The sequence below is a fragment of the Dermacentor variabilis genome, chromosome 10, assembly GCF_050947875.1.
Source record: "Dermacentor variabilis isolate Ectoservices chromosome 10, ASM5094787v1, whole genome shotgun sequence".
Taxonomy (NCBI): Eukaryota; Metazoa; Arthropoda; class Arachnida; order Ixodida; family Ixodidae; genus Dermacentor; species Dermacentor variabilis.
Window position 1 is genome coordinate 105370590 of NC_134577.1, and position 20234 is coordinate 105390823.

A 20234-nucleotide genomic window follows, 5' to 3' on the forward strand; every position below is an offset into this window, starting at 1 on the left:
GTCGTCGTCGTGGCTGGGTCCGCTGTCGCTGTCTTTGTATGGCGGCACCCATCGCCTTTCCAGGGCAATTAAGGGTTTTTTTTTTTCTCTCCTCGGTCCAGTCGCGCCCTCTTAGTTTACATCGAGAAAGAACCGATCGACCATCACCGTGACGTTGCCCTTATAGCTTTCCTTTCGTTTTTGTTTAAAGTTTTCTTTTGCGCAGCTAGATGCGTCGCATCGAATAAATTTATTGCCAATTCATGGCGATGGATGGATGGATGCTATGAGCGTCCACCCGCCCTGGTTGTTCAGTGGCTATGGTGTTGGGCTGCTGAGCACGAGGTCGCGCGATCGAATCCCGGCCACGGCGGCCGAATTCTGATGGGGGCGAAATGCGAAACCACCCGTGTACTTAAATTTAGCTGCACGTTAAAGAACTCCAGGTGGTCAAAATTTCCGGAGTCCTCCACTACGGCGTGCCTCATAATCAGAAAGTGGTTTTGGCACGTAAAACCCCATAATTTAATTTTTTTTTATGAGCGTTCCTTCGAAACGGGGTGGTACTTTGCGCCATCAAGCTCTTGCTATTATGCTGCCTAATGCACTACCTATGCTGAAAGAAAAGGGGGAAATAAAGAAAAATCACAGGAAGAAATCAACAAACTCTCTGAACTCCTATTGGGGACATTGTTTTTGTACGCCTCAGTTTTCTGTCGTTTCCCTACTTTTCTTCCACCAATCGCCTCTTGCTGCGGGTTGATACGGACGGCGCCCCATACGTGGAGATATTTGCGTCATAGCGTGATCGCGTTTCATTTGTGTAAACTTATCGCACCGCCGTTCCGTCGTTATAGCGCCGCGTTGACTAGAAATTTTGTTCCACTTGCGTCATTTGGGACAAGCATTTGCGCCACATTAATGCTTCGCTCGCGTAACGTTCAAGATTTCCATAAACGTAAGTGAAAGCTTCGCGCATCACCGATTCTCACATATGCGTGGGATACGCGTTTATCTCTCTCTCACTCTCTCTCTCGTGTGTGTGTGCGCGCGCCTGAAGCGCGAACTGTTTGATATTGCCATGTTGCAGTAACGGCGAAGAACGATACGCTGCCAAAGGTGTGAATTACGAATGTAACTAGTTTGCGGGATGAACTCGTGCCCAGAAAGAATAGCAGCCTACTCAAATCGCAACGACGCTGGCGAGCACAGTCGTCGAAATCTGGTCTGACGGGCGCTCAAGTGCGTCCGCTATAGTTGTGTACGCTTATCGTCGTGCGGTATACATTCCAGAGTGATACTCGCACACGTACGTTCTAGAATGTGCAACACTGTTTTTGCGACGCACGCGCAGTGTGATCAGACAGGTGCGTATATACTTCGCAACGTTCAATTGGCAGCAACGTTCTATAGAACATTCCCAAACAACGTCCTGCGCCGAGCGATACACTGATAGCAGCGATAACCCGGTGAAACCCTGCACCGGCAAAAGGCAAAACTATGGCGCGGAGCAATGTGCAGCATCGAAGTATCGGCCGACGATCTGATGTTCACCTCCACGCGTTGAAACCCAGCCGTGGTCATAATCTCTCCGCTTTCTCTTTCGAAGTAGTGCATATATATCACGACCCTACGCTCTTATATATTAATGTCTTGTGGCTGTTAGTTCTCTGCCAGATGTAGTACACGTAAGTAAATAAATTCAAGAAGAAAGCGATGCCCTCCCTTCTTGGTAACCGCTGCAGGTGAAGCTTTTGCTGGAAGCGCGCCGTAAAAAAACGGAGTAGAAAACTAGAAAACAAACAAACAAGCACGAAAGTGCGTTATGCGCTGTTTGGCCGTTCTGTCCTGAAACACGTTTTCCCTTGAGCACACATTCAGATACAAAAATTGCACGCGAAAAACAAAAAAAAAAAAACCAAAAAAGGAACGCCGCGAACGGCAGCTGCGGGGATGCGGTGTTTACACGGGGTGTCGTCGGCCCGTTCAAGGTTGTGGCTGGTCAAGGTAAGCAGTTGCTTTGCACAGTGCGTGCGCTCGATGCAAAGCAGATAGCTCATTCGGCGAAAGCGCGGAGAAAATGAAATCGGTGAAGACGGCGAACGCGAGCGTGGAGTGTCGCGTGGCGCTGTGCGCGGCCTTCGGGGATTCGCCACACGGCTTGCGTGCGTCGTATATGCGAGATTGGTGGTGGCGGTGCTGGAACAGAACTCGCGTCTTGGAGAGTGCGAGCACGCAAGGTCTGCGGCGCTTGCGGAATTACATGGAAGTGGTCGCTAGAATGACGGACGACAGAACGGGAAGGCAGGACGAAAAGAGCATGTAGGCGTTAAAAAAAAAAAAAGAAACACGGAACAAGAGATGTACAAGAAACACGGACCGATAAGTACAGAACAAGCACATAGGGCAGCACAGACACAAGGCAGTGAGGCAGAACAGACAGACAGCACTGACATGAAGGGCAGAACAAACACATGTATACACCAGTAAAGACAATGCTAAATAGAGACAGACTGGTCGTGGTGGCTTAGTGGCCACAAGGCCGTGACATCTAATGGGCGCGTTTCGACTGGGGCGAAATGCAAAAAAACGGTCGCGTACTTCAATTTGGGTGGACGTTAAGGAACCCCGGGTGGTCGGAATGAATTCCACACTGTGAGGTGTCTCATAATCTTGTCGGGGCGTTCGCGCGTAAAACCTCAGAATTAATTCTTTTTTTCTTTTTGCTTAGAATACAGGGGCAGAACAGAACAGACAGGCAAATGAAGAACAGGGAGAGATTGTGCAGAAGACGCAGACACTGTCGCCGTAGGAGGGCGGGAGATCACAATAGAGAGGGAGACAGGACGAAACGAATGTAGAGTTTAGGGGAACTGGACAAAACGGACACAGTCACATTTCTTTTTCTGCAGGACCTGGACATTCCGGTCACCTGTATTTTTGGATATGTGTCACTGCTCTGTAACCAAACACTACGCATTCGTCCCTCTTCTCGACCCCCTTTCAACTCCCCCTCGCACACACACGCTCTCTCTCTCTCTCTGTCTTGAGCACTTCCGGCTGTCGACCGTCCTCCTCTCCCCTCGACGCGGGAAATGACGCAGTGGGAACCCGCGTGTGGGCGGGAACGGTGCACGCGTGCGCGACTGGGCGGACTCGCCGGAACGCGCCCCAAATCAAAAGCGCGGCCCCGTGCATCGCTGCCGATTCCGCCCGATCACCTGTGATGCGATGGCAGCTTTCGCTATTTCGGGGCCACCGCAGGCTGCGGCGATAATAGAGCGGCGGCCTCCGGGGTCGCCAGACGTGTCCGCCGCAACAAAGGGGTGTCCGCGACCCCGGCCGCGTCCGGATGCGAATGGCCGGCTGTTTTACACCGTGCGCGCGGCTCCCACGTGACCCGCGACCCGACGCTGCAGGCGCCGCTTGCGTCGCCCTCGCATATGCCGTCAGAGAACTTCGGTTGTGTTTTTATCGATTTTGTGTTGCACGCAGTGTACTGTCTGTTCAGGTGAAATTGACACTCGTGCATGGTTTTTGAAAGTGCGGTGCGCCCTCGGAAGTGATGCACAGTACTGCTGTCGCTGCTACTACTACTACTACTACTACTACTACTACTACTACTACTACTACTACTACTACTACTACTACTACTAACCACTGCAGTCAACCACCACCATCATCATCAACAACAACAATGTTTTACGTGCCCAGCGTTACCAAAGAAAATTTATTTGGATTATGTTCCTGGTCTTTCTTTTAGCCTCAATAGACTTTTTTGTATTAATCAGTCAATTAATTAATTATTCACTTTATTTGCACTTCACAGAGTGGACGGCCAGGAACTAAAGCTCTAGAGAGGTTGAAAAGGTTTCCTAGCCCCTGTACAGTTCAGCACCTAAGTACATTTTACATGGCATTTCACACTTGAGCAAAGTACACGTTCAGCAGCTCAGTACATTATCAGTAGCATTACGTATCCACCTCGCGTACAAAGCATTAAAACGTGTCCATGCAGACTTAATACACATGTAAGCGAACGCACGCAAGCGAAAGTCCTCGTGTATGAAACGAGATAAGATACAGCAAAGGAAAAAGAAACATACTCGAATGCAGAAGAGTTATATACACAAAAATACATGAAGTTTTGACTTGCTGCCTAAAGTAAAGATCAATACCAATCTGCGCTATATCACTCAAGACAGGGGGCAGTGTGTAATTCTTAACGTTAGGGCACCATAATTGGCGCGCGGTGTCCTTGTGTCTGACTTTTTCATGTGCCGCGGAGCTTATGTTGATGCGTAGTCGGTCAATTCGGCTGTATCCCTTGGGGCTGAAATAATATTGTCTGCCTCATACTTGCGTTGTAAAGCTAGCTGTAATTTGTAGAAACTAAACACCTTTCGAATGTGTGCAATTTGGAAGAGTAATTGCACAGTGGGATGATCTCGCGCTAAGTTGCAGATTATGCGTGACGCCTTCGCGTTCTTTTTTTTTTTTTGCCTCACCAGCAAAACGTATACACTGGAGTAGTCGGCATATATAACATAAAAGGCATCAGAGTAAGCATTTACGACATCATTATTATATAAAGAAAAAAGAAAGGCCTCGGTATACTTCCTTGCTGTACGTCTGACGTAATCCGTAGCATTTGTGATGAATGTTCATCGACGCTAACGTACTGGCAGCGATGTGACAGATAAGAACCTATGAGTTCATGAGCATGACCTTTGATTTCACAATTTTGGACGTTGCCCTATATATATATATATATATATATATATATATATATATATATATATATAATATAGAGTTTCTCACTATAACACCTAAAGGGTAATCTGGCGCCACCGCCTGCGGGAGTTTCTTAAGGGGGCACCGTGCCGTCATGGGAATGTCGGTATATGTGTCTGCGAGGCTCGTGTTGGCTGGTGTTGTAAGAGGCTTCGTCTAAAACGTGGATATGGCTACGCAAATAACGTGTTCTCAAAGTAAAATCTTCTTAAAATGTTTCCATACCCCATATTACATCTTTACTCACCCACAATGCATGACCAAGTGAAGAAAAGCAAGAACAGACGACTAACTGTTTCAAAGCGAGCGCGAACCTTGTCGTCTGTCCTCCAACTTTAGCGGCCCGCTGATACTTTTTACGTAACATGTAGTCGTACACACAATAACAAGTTCTCATAGTTAAACGAAACATGTTTTCGCGTAATAATAAAACTAAAACAGCTTTTCACGTGCTGTTTCAGTAGAAAATGAATCATTGTGACAGACGGAACGGTACTTGCCAAGCGCGTCTTCAAGGTGTCCTGCCTCTACGAGAACGATGCCAATCCGAAGTCACAATATACCGGCATTCCCATGCATACCACAGCGCAGCAGCGCCAGATTTCCCTCGAGGTAATGTAGTGAGAAACTATATATATATATATATATATATATATATATATATATATATATATATATATATATATATATATATATATATATATATATATATATATATATATGCCATATGGTGTCTCTGTTTACTTAGCCAGCGGCGCTACCTAAAACCACCAGGGCTAGGCTAGATCTATTAAAAACAATTACCTAATTTAGTGGATGCATTGATAGCCGTCGTCGTGACACAATTGGAAGTGCAATGCACGCGTATTGCGGTGGTTGTGGGTTTAGCTCCCACCGGCGGCAAGTTATCTTTTTGTCCACTTTCATTACCCTTTTACTCATTATTTTCTACATTTTAGTTTCAAGTGTGCGCAGCTGATTTCCCCGTTGCTTTCCTTATCTTTATGTGGTCGTCGTTGTCGTCATCATCATCATCATCTTATGTCCACTGAAGGATGAAGGCCTCCTCCTGCGATCTCCAATTACCCCTGTCCTGCGCCAACCAATTCCAACTAACGTCTGAGTATTTCTTAATTTCATCACCTCAACTATTCTTCAGTCGTCCTCGACTGCGCTTCTGTTCTCTTGGCACCCATTCTGTAACACTAATGGTCCAGCGGTTATCTAACCTATACGCATTACATGACCTGCCCGGCTACATTTCTTTCTGTTAATGTCAATCAGAATATCGGCTATCCCCGTTTGCTCTCCGATCCAAACCGTTTTCTTTCGGTCTCTTAACGTTATGCCTAGCATTCTTCGTTCCATCGCTCTTGGCGCAGTCCTTTTCTCGTTCACGAGCTTCTTTGTCAACCTCCAAGTCTCTGCTCCATATGTTAGCACCGGTAGACTGCATTGATTGTACACCTTTCTTTTCAGTGATGGTAGTAAGCTTCCAGTCGGGATCTGGCAATGTCTGCAGCCGTATGCGCTCCAAGCCATTTGTATTCTTCTGCATATACAAATACACTATACACTGAGGCAAGCCTGTGGCAAAGCTGCGGGGCCGGTAACCGCCAAATTTCCCCACGAGCAGCCGCCTTTGAATAGCGCCCGAGCAGACGACGCGTGCACCCTGTGTCCAAAGTCCCAGCACCATGGCCTCCGAGATATTTCAACTCGCCAACGCCATGCCGAGGAGATCCGCGTCATACGCCACTACTGGCGATTTATCATGACAGCGTTTCTTTCTTTCTTTCTTTCTTTCTTTCTTTCTTTCTTTCTTTCTTTCTTTCTTTCTTTCTTTCTTTCTTTCTTTCTTTGGAGTTTAGGTATAAAAACCTGCTATAGTGCTCCTAGACTGTCTATTCGTACTTTAGATGTCAATTTTTTGCATGGAGGTTGCTTTACTCAAATATCCAGACTCTCTGAAAGTATATATGATTCTTATGCGGCGCGAAATTTTGCTGCCAGTTGGCCTCTAAATAAACCGGGGCACCGGTGTGTACATCGATGGTGCTGCACTGAATTATTCCGGCTTCTCCCTGAATGAGAGTGATTGAATGGCTTATCCGTATATACGTGGGAGTGTGTATACACGCATTCCCCTCGGAGTGTTATTAAACCGCATCCGTGCCCGCTCGAAATAGAAGCCTCGTTGTGCGCGCTGCCAAGTGAGCACCGCTCGAAAACTGGACCGATTAATCCCTCGACATAACGCAGGCTGCGTTCGGGCCTCGAATATCCTGCAAATGCTACTCGAGGGAAACCGGACGCTATACACGTACGGAGACTCTGCTGGAGCTGCGAGCGTGGTTGTTTAGCCAGCATGGGAGTGGTTGGCAGTGTTTGCCCAGCTTTCGTCCTTCTGGCTCCGAACGACCTTGTCACTTCGCAAATTTATCATAACCAACAAAGTATATACTGCGTTATAAACGGAACGATTCTGAGGGAACGTGCATAGTGCGCAGAGGCTTCATAAAAAAAAAAAAGGAATATTGCCTTATGTAATGCCTCTGGGCCTTTAAGGAGAAAATAAGTGAGGTGAAGTGAAAAAAATGTAGGCTAGCAAAGGCAGATTAGGCTTAACAAACAAAGCCACAGTGAGCTTTCAAGCCACAAGAGCGAAGATTACACAGACGTGCAGTGTATATACTACCCGTGGTTACCGTGGTAACTAAACAGTCGCAACGCCAGAGTGCGCCTCTATAATAATTTTCTTACGAAACTGTTTGACCCGCATGCGTGCGCAATCACTCTAAATATGCATATATGACACTGATATCGTGAACAGTGGTTCAGTTTTACTTGTGCGGCCGTGGAAGCGCCGGATAATACGTCTTCTGTCCGCAGCGTGAGATTACGTTAATTGAGACTGCAAACCGAAGTCCCTGCATTTCGACAATCGGTATTACATAACTGTGAGCATTTCGTAATTGTTGCTGTTATGCTTATATAAGATGAGTGAGCGGAGTTCGGACATGGATCAATTTAATCTGACAAAGTATTCTTTGAAAATATTCTCACATTCATTCATTCACTCAGCGCAAAATCGTTCATTATTACTGAAATGTCTATACTTTTCTTTTTAAATTCGTGACTGTCTTTTCTTGCAAACTTAGCGGCCCGTTTGATATAACCGTTCACGTTTGAGAGACAGAGAAAGAGTATTTAACGCAAGCTCGAATCTATAGGTTTACTCACGTTTGATGTGAATGCGCTGCAGCCTGCAGCGCGAGTTCTGGAGGTCTAATTTGAAGACATGATTCGACGTGGTGATAAAGCAACGAACGAACCGTCGTGGTGTAGACGAACGTTGGGAACACGTCGGGCGACAGAGGGCGCCAGTGGGTGTACGGAAGCCTGCGGGCATTTACAGGCAAGCACACCCCCCCCCCCCCCCCCCTCGTATATTTGCGAGACCTTCGCGAACAAAGTTTTGCTTATGCGCGAAGCTATACTGCTCCCGACATGAGCCACCGCAACGTTCATATTCACACACACACACACACACACACACACACACACACACACACACACACACACACACACATATATATATATATATATATATATATATATATATATATATATATATATATATATATATATATATATATATATATATATATATATATATAGACGAGCGCGAGGCTTGTACGCACGTGACGGTGAAGCTGCGTGTGGCCACATACACACTATACGTACAGCACTGGTAACTAGGTGGTTACCGATGCGGAAACGGCCCCCACGGGCCGCGAAGACTGCTCGGCGATTCCACGCAGCCTTGGGCGCTCGCGCGCCGTCTGCGCTCGACTACGCAGTTGCCGAACTGCGACGCAACTATGCGTAAGCTAACCGGCTGGCTACACGCACGCACGCCAGATATGCGTCTTCGGTGTGTAGGCCTTCGCGCTGTGGTTTTGGCTTTGTTTTCCTTCCCGCCATTCGTGATCGCGCGGCTTAGCGTTTCCGTCACGTCATAGCTGAATAATTCCGCGCATTTTCTTCGAACGTGAGAGCCTTGCTTTCTCTATATACCAGCGCATGCAAGTACCGTTTGGACGCCCCACATTGTGCGAGATTTTTGTGTATTCTTGAGAGTACGGCATGCTGTGCCTTGGCGGGGTCATTATACTGTCACACTGCATATTTAATTACGTACATTTTATATTTCTACGGTCAGTTTCTTCGGTCTCATTAGAAACTTCGTATACCACTTCGACTGCACGTGTACATTCTATACTCATCGACGATAGCTCTGCTGAATAGGCTATTATCCGATTTGGGCGTGCTTTAAATAGTTCCTGTCGCTGGCTTGCGCAACTAATTCTTGGTCCATATCGGAACACTTTGCACTCTGAATCCGTATTGTGTATAGTCCGCTTTGTTAGTGCCTGCCTTCACCGGTTTCCCAGCCTGTCTTAATGGCGTCGTAGTACACTGATTGGTGCGAAATTAAAAAAAAAAAAAAAAAAAGCGGCTCCGCCTGCTTGTATACATAGCTTGCGCTTATAGGATAACATGTCGGGGTTTTTACCTCGCTCAGCCGACTCATTTAAACGCGACTTGTAACGGCTGTCCGTTGCGATGTGTACACGCAAGTGTTCATTATGCAATGTGGGTATGCGGATAATCGAATCCTTCGAATAACGAATTGAATAGTGTCCTGTTCGATTCGGTATTGCAATCGAATAATCACTATTCGTAAATGCAAATATCTTTCGAATATTTCTCTATTATTTGAGAGCGTCAACTGCGCTCAAATAAACATAATCGTGGAGCAAAAGCACGGTAAGTTTTCACCTCATGGAGCGGGGCATTTTATGGACATAAATCACGAGAATTTCCATATAGAGGAGCAGGCTACGTCACCTAGGTAACCGTACTTTACAGGCTATCCTCCCTTTCCTGGTCCCATCACGTTACTACTATATGTGCTAATGCTTCGAAACCACTGGGGTACTTACGCCAAAACGTACGTATTCGCCCTCCAACATCCGCAAGCTAGCTTATCAGACGTTTGTTCGCCCCCAGCTCGAATTTGCCTCTCCAATCTGGTCACTCCATCATAACAACCTCATCAGCTTATCAGAATCAGTTCAAAATAAGGCTGCTAGGTTTATCTCACGTAACTACACCTATCAATTCAAGCATCTCACAAATAAAACTTGATATTTCACTTCAGCCACTAAGTACTCGACGTGATTTTGAGATCATATCATTATTTCACAAATACGTTCATGCGGCTAGGAAATCTTTACGGCTTCAAGTCGCACCTTGTACATCTCGAAGATTATATAATCACCTCAGCTTCACGTCTGTCTATGGGAACACTCAGGCATTCAATTGGTTGGCGCTTCCTCGTGCCATGTGGTTGTGGAACGCTCTTCCTAATTTCATCATCTCGGAAACAAATCCTGATAAATTCCGCCAGCTCTTCAGTTCATATTCCACTGCCTAACTTCAATAAAATGCATGATGCATTTTCTTTTGTTTTCCAGTTATGTGCTCTCTAGTTTATGAGGTCATTATTTCACTCATCATTCGTGTATTTTTTGTCCTATATGATACTACAGTGGTTATATTTTTTTACTTTGTTTATCGTAAGAACTGTATCGTTTGTCTTTTTTTCTAATATGTACACTATACCGGTCCTATTATATTTTGCAATGCTTTAATGTTTGTATAAGATGTGTCTACATTTTTATACTGTCTAATAATAATGTACATGTATATTATGTTTTGTTATATGGCCAATATATATACTCTTTTAGTCCTTCTGTGACGCCCCCCTTACCCATTGCCTCGTATACGAGGCCTGTCAGGACATTTCAAGTAAATAAATAAATATGTATACAGTGATAATTAGCGCTTACTGAATAGTCCTGTGGATGCGAAGAAACTACTTGTTTGCTCCTAATGTTCCATTTGTGCTTTTAATAAACCACCCTTCAAAACGTACTATGTAATGACAGAAACTTGCTAACTTTAGGAATACTAGGATGGAAACACTGGTTTTATATTAATTGTGATAACAGCTGTTTATTATGTCAAAACTATTCGATATTCCATTCGCTTCTTGCACAGTTCGATTTGTATTCGAATCGGTCTCAAAAATCGCTATTTGCACACCCCTACTATATGCAAACATTATTACACGGAATTCTGGCGCTGCCAGTCGTTCAGCTATTTACTACGGCAGTGATTCGCAGTACGTGGATTGGTCTAATATTTCCGCTTGCGTCTTCTTTGATGTTCTTGCGCCGTTATTCATAACGCTTTATCCTTCTAAGTTCCAAGAAATCATAGATTGTTCAAGAGTGCGAAGTATAGCGTTTGTCTCTGCTCGCCTGTATAATCATTGGTAATTGTCGCATTTGTAAAGCAGCACACTGTCGAAAATGATTAATCCATCTGTGAAGTCACAAAAGCGTTTTAAGCAACAAGGACAAAGTTCAGGCAAAATTATACAATATACCCGTGCTGGCCCAACCGGCATACTCGCAGCTCCCGGAAATAACTTTTATTTAATTGTTCATCCGGGTTCCCACTCGGCATAATGTGGGAGTGAGATTATATGTATAATGCGCATGGAGGCTCGTTTCATGAAGGTTCTACAACAGCTCAGCCTCCCGCAGACACTAGCTCCAGAGTCCCCCTGGTATAGTTTTCGTTGGAAGGCCTCTATGGCGGCAGAGGCCGTGCTTTCGCTGTCTGCGTTGCTTGAGCGGCGTCTTGAGCGGGAGTGTACTCGAGGAAAAAAAAAAATTATGGGGTTTTACGTGCCAAAACCACTTTCTGATTATGAGGCGCGCCGTAGTGAAGGACTCCGGAAATTTCGACCACCTGGGGTTCTTTAACGCGCACCCAAGTCTAAGTACACGGGTGTTTTCTACTCGAGGCAACGCGGCGTGCAATCCCGGCGTTACCGAAAAGCAGTGCGCAAAATGCAGTCCCCCCCCCCCCCCCCCCCCCGTGCACGCACTCTGCTTTCCCGTCTCTTCTATTTGCGACTGGCGTCTTCGACGCAATGCCGCTACGCGTCGTTGCTACGCCTCGAAGGAGGCGAACAGCGGGTCTGTCGATCGGCTCACGCATGCGCAGAGAGTGGCCGCTGCTCTGAGCGAAGCGCCTGTGTCTTTCGAGACTGCATCGAAAAAAGAAGAGGAACGGTGACGCAGGGAGTCGTATCTGCGAGAAGCGAAAAATAGTAAGAATGAAGAAAAAAAAAAACTGTAAAGCGGTTGCTGCTGCTGTCTGTTGCTTGCTCGCTCTTATTTTTGGATTCGATTGCCGGCCGACGTGGCAACGAGAAATGAAAGTAAAACAGGCGCAAAGTTTGTAAGAACTCGGCACGCTCTCGCACGAATGGCGGAAGGAGCAGGAGTGTGGGGGAAGAAAAAAATATAGGAGGGAGCATTACGTCACGCAGCCAGCCTTGACAAGCGAACGCTCCGTGAAGCCACAGTGGTGGCCCAACACGTGACCGCTTGCGTCGAGATCACTGAGCAAGAATCGAGATTTGCTGAGACGTTTGGTTCCCAATAGCTATGCCTTTAGTTCCGTTTCGGTGCGCGCTTGTTCAGACGTCCTTTCGTGGCGCTGCCTGCAGAGCGGGAACACTAAAACCAACCGCGCACTTTGACGTGCAATCACGTGTTGGGCCACCAGGTTTGGCTTCAATCGCGTTGTGGTTCAAATCCCCTTGGTTGCGGTATGCTCTTTCCTATCGTTTTCCGTCCTCCATCAGCAGGAGCAGACCGTCCGGCTCACAGGAGCGCACGCAGCGCGCACTCCTACGCGATTGGCTTGCGAGGTCTCTGCGGAAGTGACGTCATGCTGCGTTTCCGTTGTCTGCGGGACGTCTACCGCGCCGTCGCACCTCCTTGCCCGTCTCGCCGTTGCCTCGCTCTCTCTCGTTCAGCGAAGCCGGCGGCTGGTTGGCTGGCTGGTTCCAGCGCTCTCTCCAGGAGTGGCTGAGAAGGGGGCAGTAATACCAGCGTCACCTCCTCCAACCCACCCAGACAGCCTACCGTCGGCGACAGATTATCCGTTGCCTGCAGACGTAACTAATAATAATAACCGCAGTCGACCGGCGCGGCATCGTGTGCTTGAAGTTGCGGGGTGAGCGCGGTGGAAGGGGTTGAGAAGGGGTCATTCGCGTCTCTCACGACGAATTCCCGCGCGCCATCTTTTTTTGGTTACATTTAAGCAGACGGCAGGGAGTCGTGTATCTGCATTTCCTTCTTTTTCATTCAAATTGCCGGCATGGAAGGCAACGCGAGAAGAATGTTTTTCTTTATCTCACTTTCAAACATTGTTATTACGTGTTGCTCTCCTTTGTCACATGCCACCGACCTCCCGAATGCCGAACCGCGCAATGCCGTCGCCCACTGCTGTTTTGTTGCAGTGTTGCATGAGTCGCTGCGCATTTCGCTAAATTGCTTTTAAAATTTTCTCGACCGCGCATACGGAGTCCAGGAGGTTTTTACGGAACTTGCAGCAGCGATCTTGTTTGACCGCTGATATTTGGGACATGAAAAAACATTTTTTTTTTCTAAATGTTTTCGTTCTCCGCCCTAGCAAGGCAGTATAACAGACACCATACGATGGCGTTGCGATCCTTCGCCAGTGCTTTTTCTTCTTCTTTGTGCGTCAGCGCACGGCCGGCGACCGCTCTTGTAATGCCTCCATGCCGGGATCAATTGAGCGCAATTGATGCTGGCTCCTTCGAGATATTCTCTACCATCGGCAGCTAGGGTTCACGTGGCCGCCGGGCTCCAGTAGAGGCGCGTTCAAACAGACGCACCGAGAAACAGACGATATTTGTAGTAGACGATGGCCAGCCGGCCACGACTCTGGGCTTCGCGGCATTTGCATGCGTTAATTTGCCCCTTCTTAGCCGCCGTGTTTGCTGCAGTAGCTGTCGTTCCGGTGGGCGCTGCGAAATTCAAGCATGCAGCTCGATTGTTTTCTCAACTTTCCCATGCCTAATTCCCTGAAGCGGTCTTTTCTTTTTTTCTACAGGATATGCACCTGGCGCTTCCGTGGTAATTTTGCGTGCTGGTGGCCGAGATAAATCCATGATCGAGCTTTGGTTTATTAAATATAAAGTGATTGTAGTACCGATTGTACCGATTGTAGTACCGTATTGTATCCGCTTCTTGTCGATCCAATGCGCACCACTACGTATAGTTTAGTAGCTTTTGCATTTAATAGAGAATGTTGCTTTCGAAGATTTGTCGTTTGTTTCTGTGATTACCTTCTGCTTCTACGCCGTCTGTTGGTGAGAACTCTGCTTTACGAGGTCCGTTGTCCTCTGCTGCAGCAGATACTTCACGGATTATCGTTTTGTGTCTCTTTTGTGGGTGGAAGAGAGAGGGGGGGGGTACGAATTTTTGTGAATTTGTTGGGGTCACCGTCTCGAGAGAATAGGCGGTGATTGGAGGGTTAATGTAGGTTTGGCGCGAAACATTGAAAGGACAACGTCTCGCTCGCGAGAACGGGCGCGAGACTGCGGCGGCGGCGGCGGCGCGTGATGCGGCGGCTGCCAAACAAGCAAATGCGCGTCTGGAAAAGCGGCGGCGGCGGCGGCACGCATCAAACAAATACAAATCAGCTGCTGCCGCTCTTTCTCCCTCTCTGCTGCGTCTGTGTCCGTAGTTGAGGCCCCCTCCGCTGACTGTCGGCGTGGCGCTGCGGTAGCGCGGCCGACGCTGGCGGCTTCCTTCCCGCCAGCGCAGACGGGTTCGCAGACGACAGGGCGTGAAGCAGACGACGGGAAGGGGTGAGGAGCAGCGCGGCCGTTTGGTCCGTCTGGCTGGCGGTTGTTGGTTGGCTGGACAACGGCTGGTGGTGACGACGGCGGAGGCAAAGGCGTAGAGGCGACAGCAGCTGGTGATTTGTTGCGTGCAGTGGGCCAGTCGTTGCGTGTGTCCATTATTTGTTCCGCATTGTGGTCAAGCTTGGAAGGAAAACCGTTCCGCATCTAGTACAGGTAGCCGCCCGACCCGCAGTCCGTTGTTATCTAACGGCGGCGGAGAACGTCGGGAGCGAGGTTTTGGAGTGGCTCGACTTTCGGCGGAGAGCTGCTTGTCACCCAACTGGACTTGGCGCGTGTTCGCCGGTTCGGTTTCCGAGAGGACGACGTTCTGTTATTGCTAACGGGGTACGGTGCTAAACAAACCGCGAACCAGCGGATAGGAGAAATCGGCAAACGACAGATCCCACCAGCCACTGCGCGAAGCGGAAGACGACGGCGACAACGGTGGAAGCCGAAAGCGGACAGTAGTGCAGGAGACGGATCGCGGCATTCATTGCTACACTGCGAGTAAAGCAGACGACGCAGCTGGAGCAGACGACGCCAGGACGCCTACTGTTTGTACAAGAGAAAAAAAAAAGAAGCATTTAAAGATGGCGGAAGCAGTACCTCTGTAACAGAACGGTTCGAGTTCGCTTTGATTCTGTCTCAGCGACACACAAAACGACGATCCACGGTTGCCGGGAACGTCGACGTGCGATTCAAGATTTAAGGATGCTGCATGTGGTAAACCAGAGTGTGAAGTAGGTGTGACCGATTTTGCGGCATCGAAACGACATTCCGTGGACACAATCGGCGCCGGTGTGTTGCTTTTATGTATCGTACGCCCGAAGTGGAGAAGGAGGTGTTGGTCTTGACAAGTTTAAGTGACTTATTGGGAACCAGCGGCATTTGTTTAGAACGGCCAAAGCGTTAGGAAGTGAACAAAAATTTAAAGAGAACAAGGCCTATAGGATTTACTGTACTACTGTCGAACTGATACTTTTTCTGTTTCTTTCATTATCCTACTGTGAACTGTTTAAGGACAGCGTGCTTTTGAGGTCACAGCCGGACAATTTTTCGAAAAAAATCTCTCGAAGACGTCTTGATGCCGGCCGGATTCATGATGGATATATCCCGCCATTCCTCGTCGAGCGAGCTCGGTAAGTACCCGGATTTCGACTTTATTGCAGCCGTTAACGTTTCTTTGTCTTGAATGCAGGCAGTACGCGTTGAGCTTTGATGCCCTATATCGGAACGTTCCACGCTTTACCGCTTTATTTAAAGTTCTCACTTTCGATGACCACTAAAAACTCGAAGTCGGGCTACGTCCTAACAGCATGGAGCGTGGGCGTGATCGCTCCACAGGCGCCGATTGCTTTGTTGTTGCAGCTTGTGGCCTCGCAGGGGCTGATTCGTAATCGCCGTCGTCTGCTATATAGTCGCGCTATAACCGGGCCGCTAACCAGCGTAACTACGTCAGAGTCCAGTGAATGCCAGACAAGTGACGAATAGGAGCTCGCATCACGCGATGTCTCTGTTTTTCTGGGATCTCGGCAAGGTCTCTCTTCGCGTATATCCGCAGTAGGTGCGTCACAAGTTAGTCGCGCAGCGTTCCCTTCGCTCGGACTGTTAACGTCACTTCAACTCGCTCGCGTTAGCAGCCCGCTTCCGGGTGCGTTCTGGCTTTTCCCCAGCCGCATGCGTTAGCAGTCGGCGATTAGACGGCGGATAAGGTCTGATGTGGCTGTCGCTGGTATTATTAGTCTGGTAAATTCAGCAAACGTAGTACGTCATGTGCTAAATCTCGGTTTTGTGGTGCTGTTTTCATTAGTCTTATCGATGAATTAATTCATAAAGAAAACGGCTGGCGACGTTCGGATAACCGGAGTTTGTCCAATATGCTAAAATTGTGGGGGCTTATCTGATAAGGCGCGGCGTCTCCTGCGATACCGTAATCTAAAGGGAAAAATGTCTGCAGGACAAAATTCGAATGGCGTTGTGCAGTGTGCTTTGACAGCTGTTGTCTGCGGTCACTGACGTGTGACTGTTAAAAAAAAAACAAAAAAACGATACAATACCCCGCGCCATCTTGGTTGCGGAAAATAGATGACAGAAACCGCCGTGGTTAAAAAATCAAAGTGAGAACAAAAAGGAGTAACCACCAACCAGACGGTCGCTTTGCCCGCACGCGCAGACGGGAGCGTGCGCAGTTTCAGCTGCGCAGGTGCGCCTGTGTAGCAGAGGGTTAGCAGACGCAGAGGGCGAGAAGGAGCTAGACGATGTAAATAGCTACAAACGAAACGCTCGTGTAAAGATTTTTTTTTTCCTTCGCTCATTCGTCCGCTTCCATAATTAGAGAAAGAAAACGCTTTTACTGTGCAGTGCGCTTCGGGGGTTCCTTTGTCGTTCCTGAAACATTGCTTGCGCACTCACACTGTCGCCGAACCTTTTGGTCAGCTCTAGTGTGCGTGTAAACGTATGATATTTAAATTACACGCGAGCCGCGTTTGTTATGCACGCTTTGACTGGTCCCTAGCGCGTCCTTATTTTTTTTCTTTTGCTTTTTTATCTGTCTTGTCACACTTTCCTGGAACCCCGCGCGGTACGCTTCGGCTGTCGTCTCCACACGCTTTTCTGTGGTCGAGCAGACGAAACTTTTGCGTCTGGCACCGGCGCCATCTGCTCGTTCTTGGAAAGATGGTCTGCTACAGATTTCTGTCCGGTACCTTTTATACTCGTCAATTCGACCGCACCTCTATACGTTTGAAAGCGTGCGCAGATAACGCTCGGGCCGCCATTTTGGCGCGCTTTTGCAACGGTCGTCTGCTTGCTTGCCGATCGCGCGGCAGCACTTACTTGAGTGATCGCCGCTTCGTACCCGAGGTTGATTTATTGCTCCATTCGCGTATGCATTTAAGCTTTAACTGCGACTGCACTCTAAAGCTTGAATTTCGATTTGCTGTGTACGTGTGTCCGTCGTGCTTACCGCTACGTCACAGCGGATATCGCCATCTTGTAAAGAAGTACCTCTTTTTTTGCGATGCACGCAATGTCTTCGTCCGCTACAGCATTTATTACCGTCTGTGGCTCCCCGTAATGCATGCCACGGCTCTCAAAGTCTGTGTGGCGCTTAAAACCCCGCACATTGTCGTTGTCGTGTTCATCGCTCCTCGCCACTATACCGGCTCCCTGTTCCTTTACTCACTCATTTATAGCGGCTTTATAGCAGCAACATTGTACCAATTTCGCGTAAGCTAATCTATATTTCAAATTTGTCCGCTTCAGATGCGCTAACGAATGCAGTTCACAGAACTCTGATATCTGTTTTCGGTGCAGAGTTTTGAATTTGTAAGCATTGTGCGTCTTTTCTGTTTTCTTTTTCAAATTTATCGATTTTCAGAACGAAATTCCAGTAACTCAGAAATAAATTAAAGTTCTGCTTCATTGAGTTACTGGAATTCAGTTCGCTCTACTTAACTCTTATATAGAGTTGAACTTATTCTTTCTATAGCAACCAATTTTATTCGAATCGATGTAGCGCTTAATCTTATGACAGCCGTTCTGCCTTTTAAATGTATTTGTATAAGTGAAGTTGGCCCTGCGCTAAACCTTCCTCCTAAGAGCAAGAAATGGGAGTTGCAGAGCGACTTCCTATATATATATATATATATATATATATATATATGTGTGTGTGTGTGTGTGTGTGTGCGAGCAACAGAATGGGGGTGTCAGCGCCTTAAGAAAAGATCCATGTGCCCTGTGCTGTAGGGATCATATGGGTTTATATGGGAACCTGCAGTTCCCATATACGTGATCCTTAAGTGTCATATATGATTATGGATGCGAGGCGTATTGGGCATACGTGATTTTTCAATAGGGAACCAAGAGGAAAATGCAGTCGAGGACGGCGGGTGATGGCGCGATATTATGAGATGAAGAAATTTTCGGGCATCGTGTGGAACTCCATGGCGATCTCAAGACAGGGTCCCTGCCTGGAGATCGCTGCGCGAGGAGAGAGAGCAGGCATCGGCAAATATATTTGCGCAGCTGGCGCCTTTGTTCGCCAATGGCTCCAGAACGGCCCTGACATGGGATACCAGAGGCGTTCTCCCTAGGAGATTACAGTGATCAAGGGTTCGACGGAAACTCCTTTTGTCGGGTAACTTGGTAGAAAGAATAAAAACCTAATGCCAAATCAAAAGTCAGGTGGCGTTCTGGAACGTTGCTAACGCCAATAGAGGGTTCTAGCTCGTTCGCAAACATTTTAACAAACCCGGATACCGGAGCCGTAGCAATAGCAAAGCTGGTGGCGACACCTTAGGACCATTTGTCGAACTAAATTGCGTTCGAAAATTTCTCGTGTCGCGTCGGTAAAATCTTTGAGACAGGGAATGATAAATGTGCGGCACGTTAAGGATCATGTCTCTACCAATATAAGCTCTTCATACGAGCAATTAAGTAGAATTCGCCGCAGTATTAGTTCTGCTTGGTCTTAGGTCAAACTCTGCGTCACAAGATGGCGCCACTATGTCGCTGTTGCGCAATCGATAATAAGTGCGTTTGCGGACAAGCTCAAACTTTGTGTTGAGAACACGGAACCCGTACTGGTTCCGAAACGTCGATTAACTTTGTCTTGATCAACGAGAGAGAGCCTTTTTTTTATAGTATATTCCACTGATGGGAGAAAAGCCAGGGGCGAAGCGGCGATATTTTTACGGAGTTTTAGCCCGTCCGTGAATATGTCGCCCTTTGAGGAATATCGTGTTAGTGGAGGCGTAGACGGCAGGGCTGGTGGCGCGGTTTAATCAGAAAGGACAGAAACGTGTTATTGCAGTGACCGAGCGTCGCCTGCTTAACAGGAAGCCTTAGCTCGTGTGCTCCTATCTAAATACATGCAAGAGGGGAATTCGTTTTTCTCGGCAACCACTACACTAAACTCGACCAGGTTAATTGCATTTAATAGAAAAAACTTAAGATCTAGTGACTGTTGCTATCGAATTTTTGATTTAGGTCGTCAATTTTTTACTGAAATTTGGCAAAATAGCAAATTTTCAGAAAACGAAACTATTAAGTTTACAACTCTGTGACTCAGCAATGAAAAATGATATCACAATTCTGTGAATTGCATCTACTAGTACATCTAAAGCGGACAAAATTGATGTGTTACACATAAATCTCAAAAAGAATAGGAATGTGTAAATACAGCTTTTGCAGAACCCTTGTACACAACGTAACACATTCACGTAATATATAAATGGACATATCGAATTTTAATGGATACCGTTTACAGAACCGCGATATCTGTTATTGACGGAGAACAATTAATTTGTAAACTTAGCGCGTTTATATTTTTCTAACTGTCGAATGTTTGAAAATTCTTTCAACAAAATTCAGGCCCTAAATCGAAATTCCGCTTCGTACAGTCACTATAATGTAACTTTCTCTCGCAAATTCAATAAATTTCATTAAAATCGGTCCTGGCATTATCTCAGAAAAGGCGTTGTGCGTTTTACATGTATTTGAATAGGCCTCGTCGGAGTTGGGCCCGCGGGCTAAAGCTTCCTCTTAACTGCTCGTGTAAGAGGTCGGCAGCGGTGTGTAATTGTGACTGTGTGCC

The 20234-nt window shown here is 47.2% G+C and overlaps 1 protein-coding gene and 1 long non-coding RNA gene across 3 annotated transcripts in view; one reads left to right on the forward strand and one right to left on the reverse strand.

The window, feature by feature from the left end:
* Nucleotides 1-8607, reverse strand: part of LOC142560871 (uncharacterized) — a 42213-nt gene extending 33606 nt beyond the window's left edge. The window contains exons 1-2 of the long non-coding RNA XR_012823459.1: nucleotides 8521-8607; nucleotides 8017-8175 (exon numbers count right to left, since the gene is read on the reverse strand). This is a non-coding gene — a long non-coding RNA (uncharacterized LOC142560871). The remainder of the gene's footprint in view (nucleotides 1-8016; nucleotides 8176-8520) is intronic.
* Pur-alpha (Purine-rich binding protein-alpha) overlaps nucleotides 1-20234 on the forward strand; it is a 242983-nt gene that overhangs the window by 105497 nt on the left and 117252 nt on the right. The window contains exon 1 of one of the 2 annotated variants that reach the window (XM_075673280.1): nucleotides 14539-15777. The exons of the other annotated variant lie outside the window; for it this stretch is intronic. Coding sequence (XP_075529395.1) covers nucleotides 15723-15777 — 55 coding nt within the window. The 5' untranslated portion in view covers nucleotides 14539-15722. Of the gene's footprint in view, nucleotides 1-14538; nucleotides 15778-20234 lie in introns of those variants that run through there. 2 annotated transcript variants of the gene reach the window in all.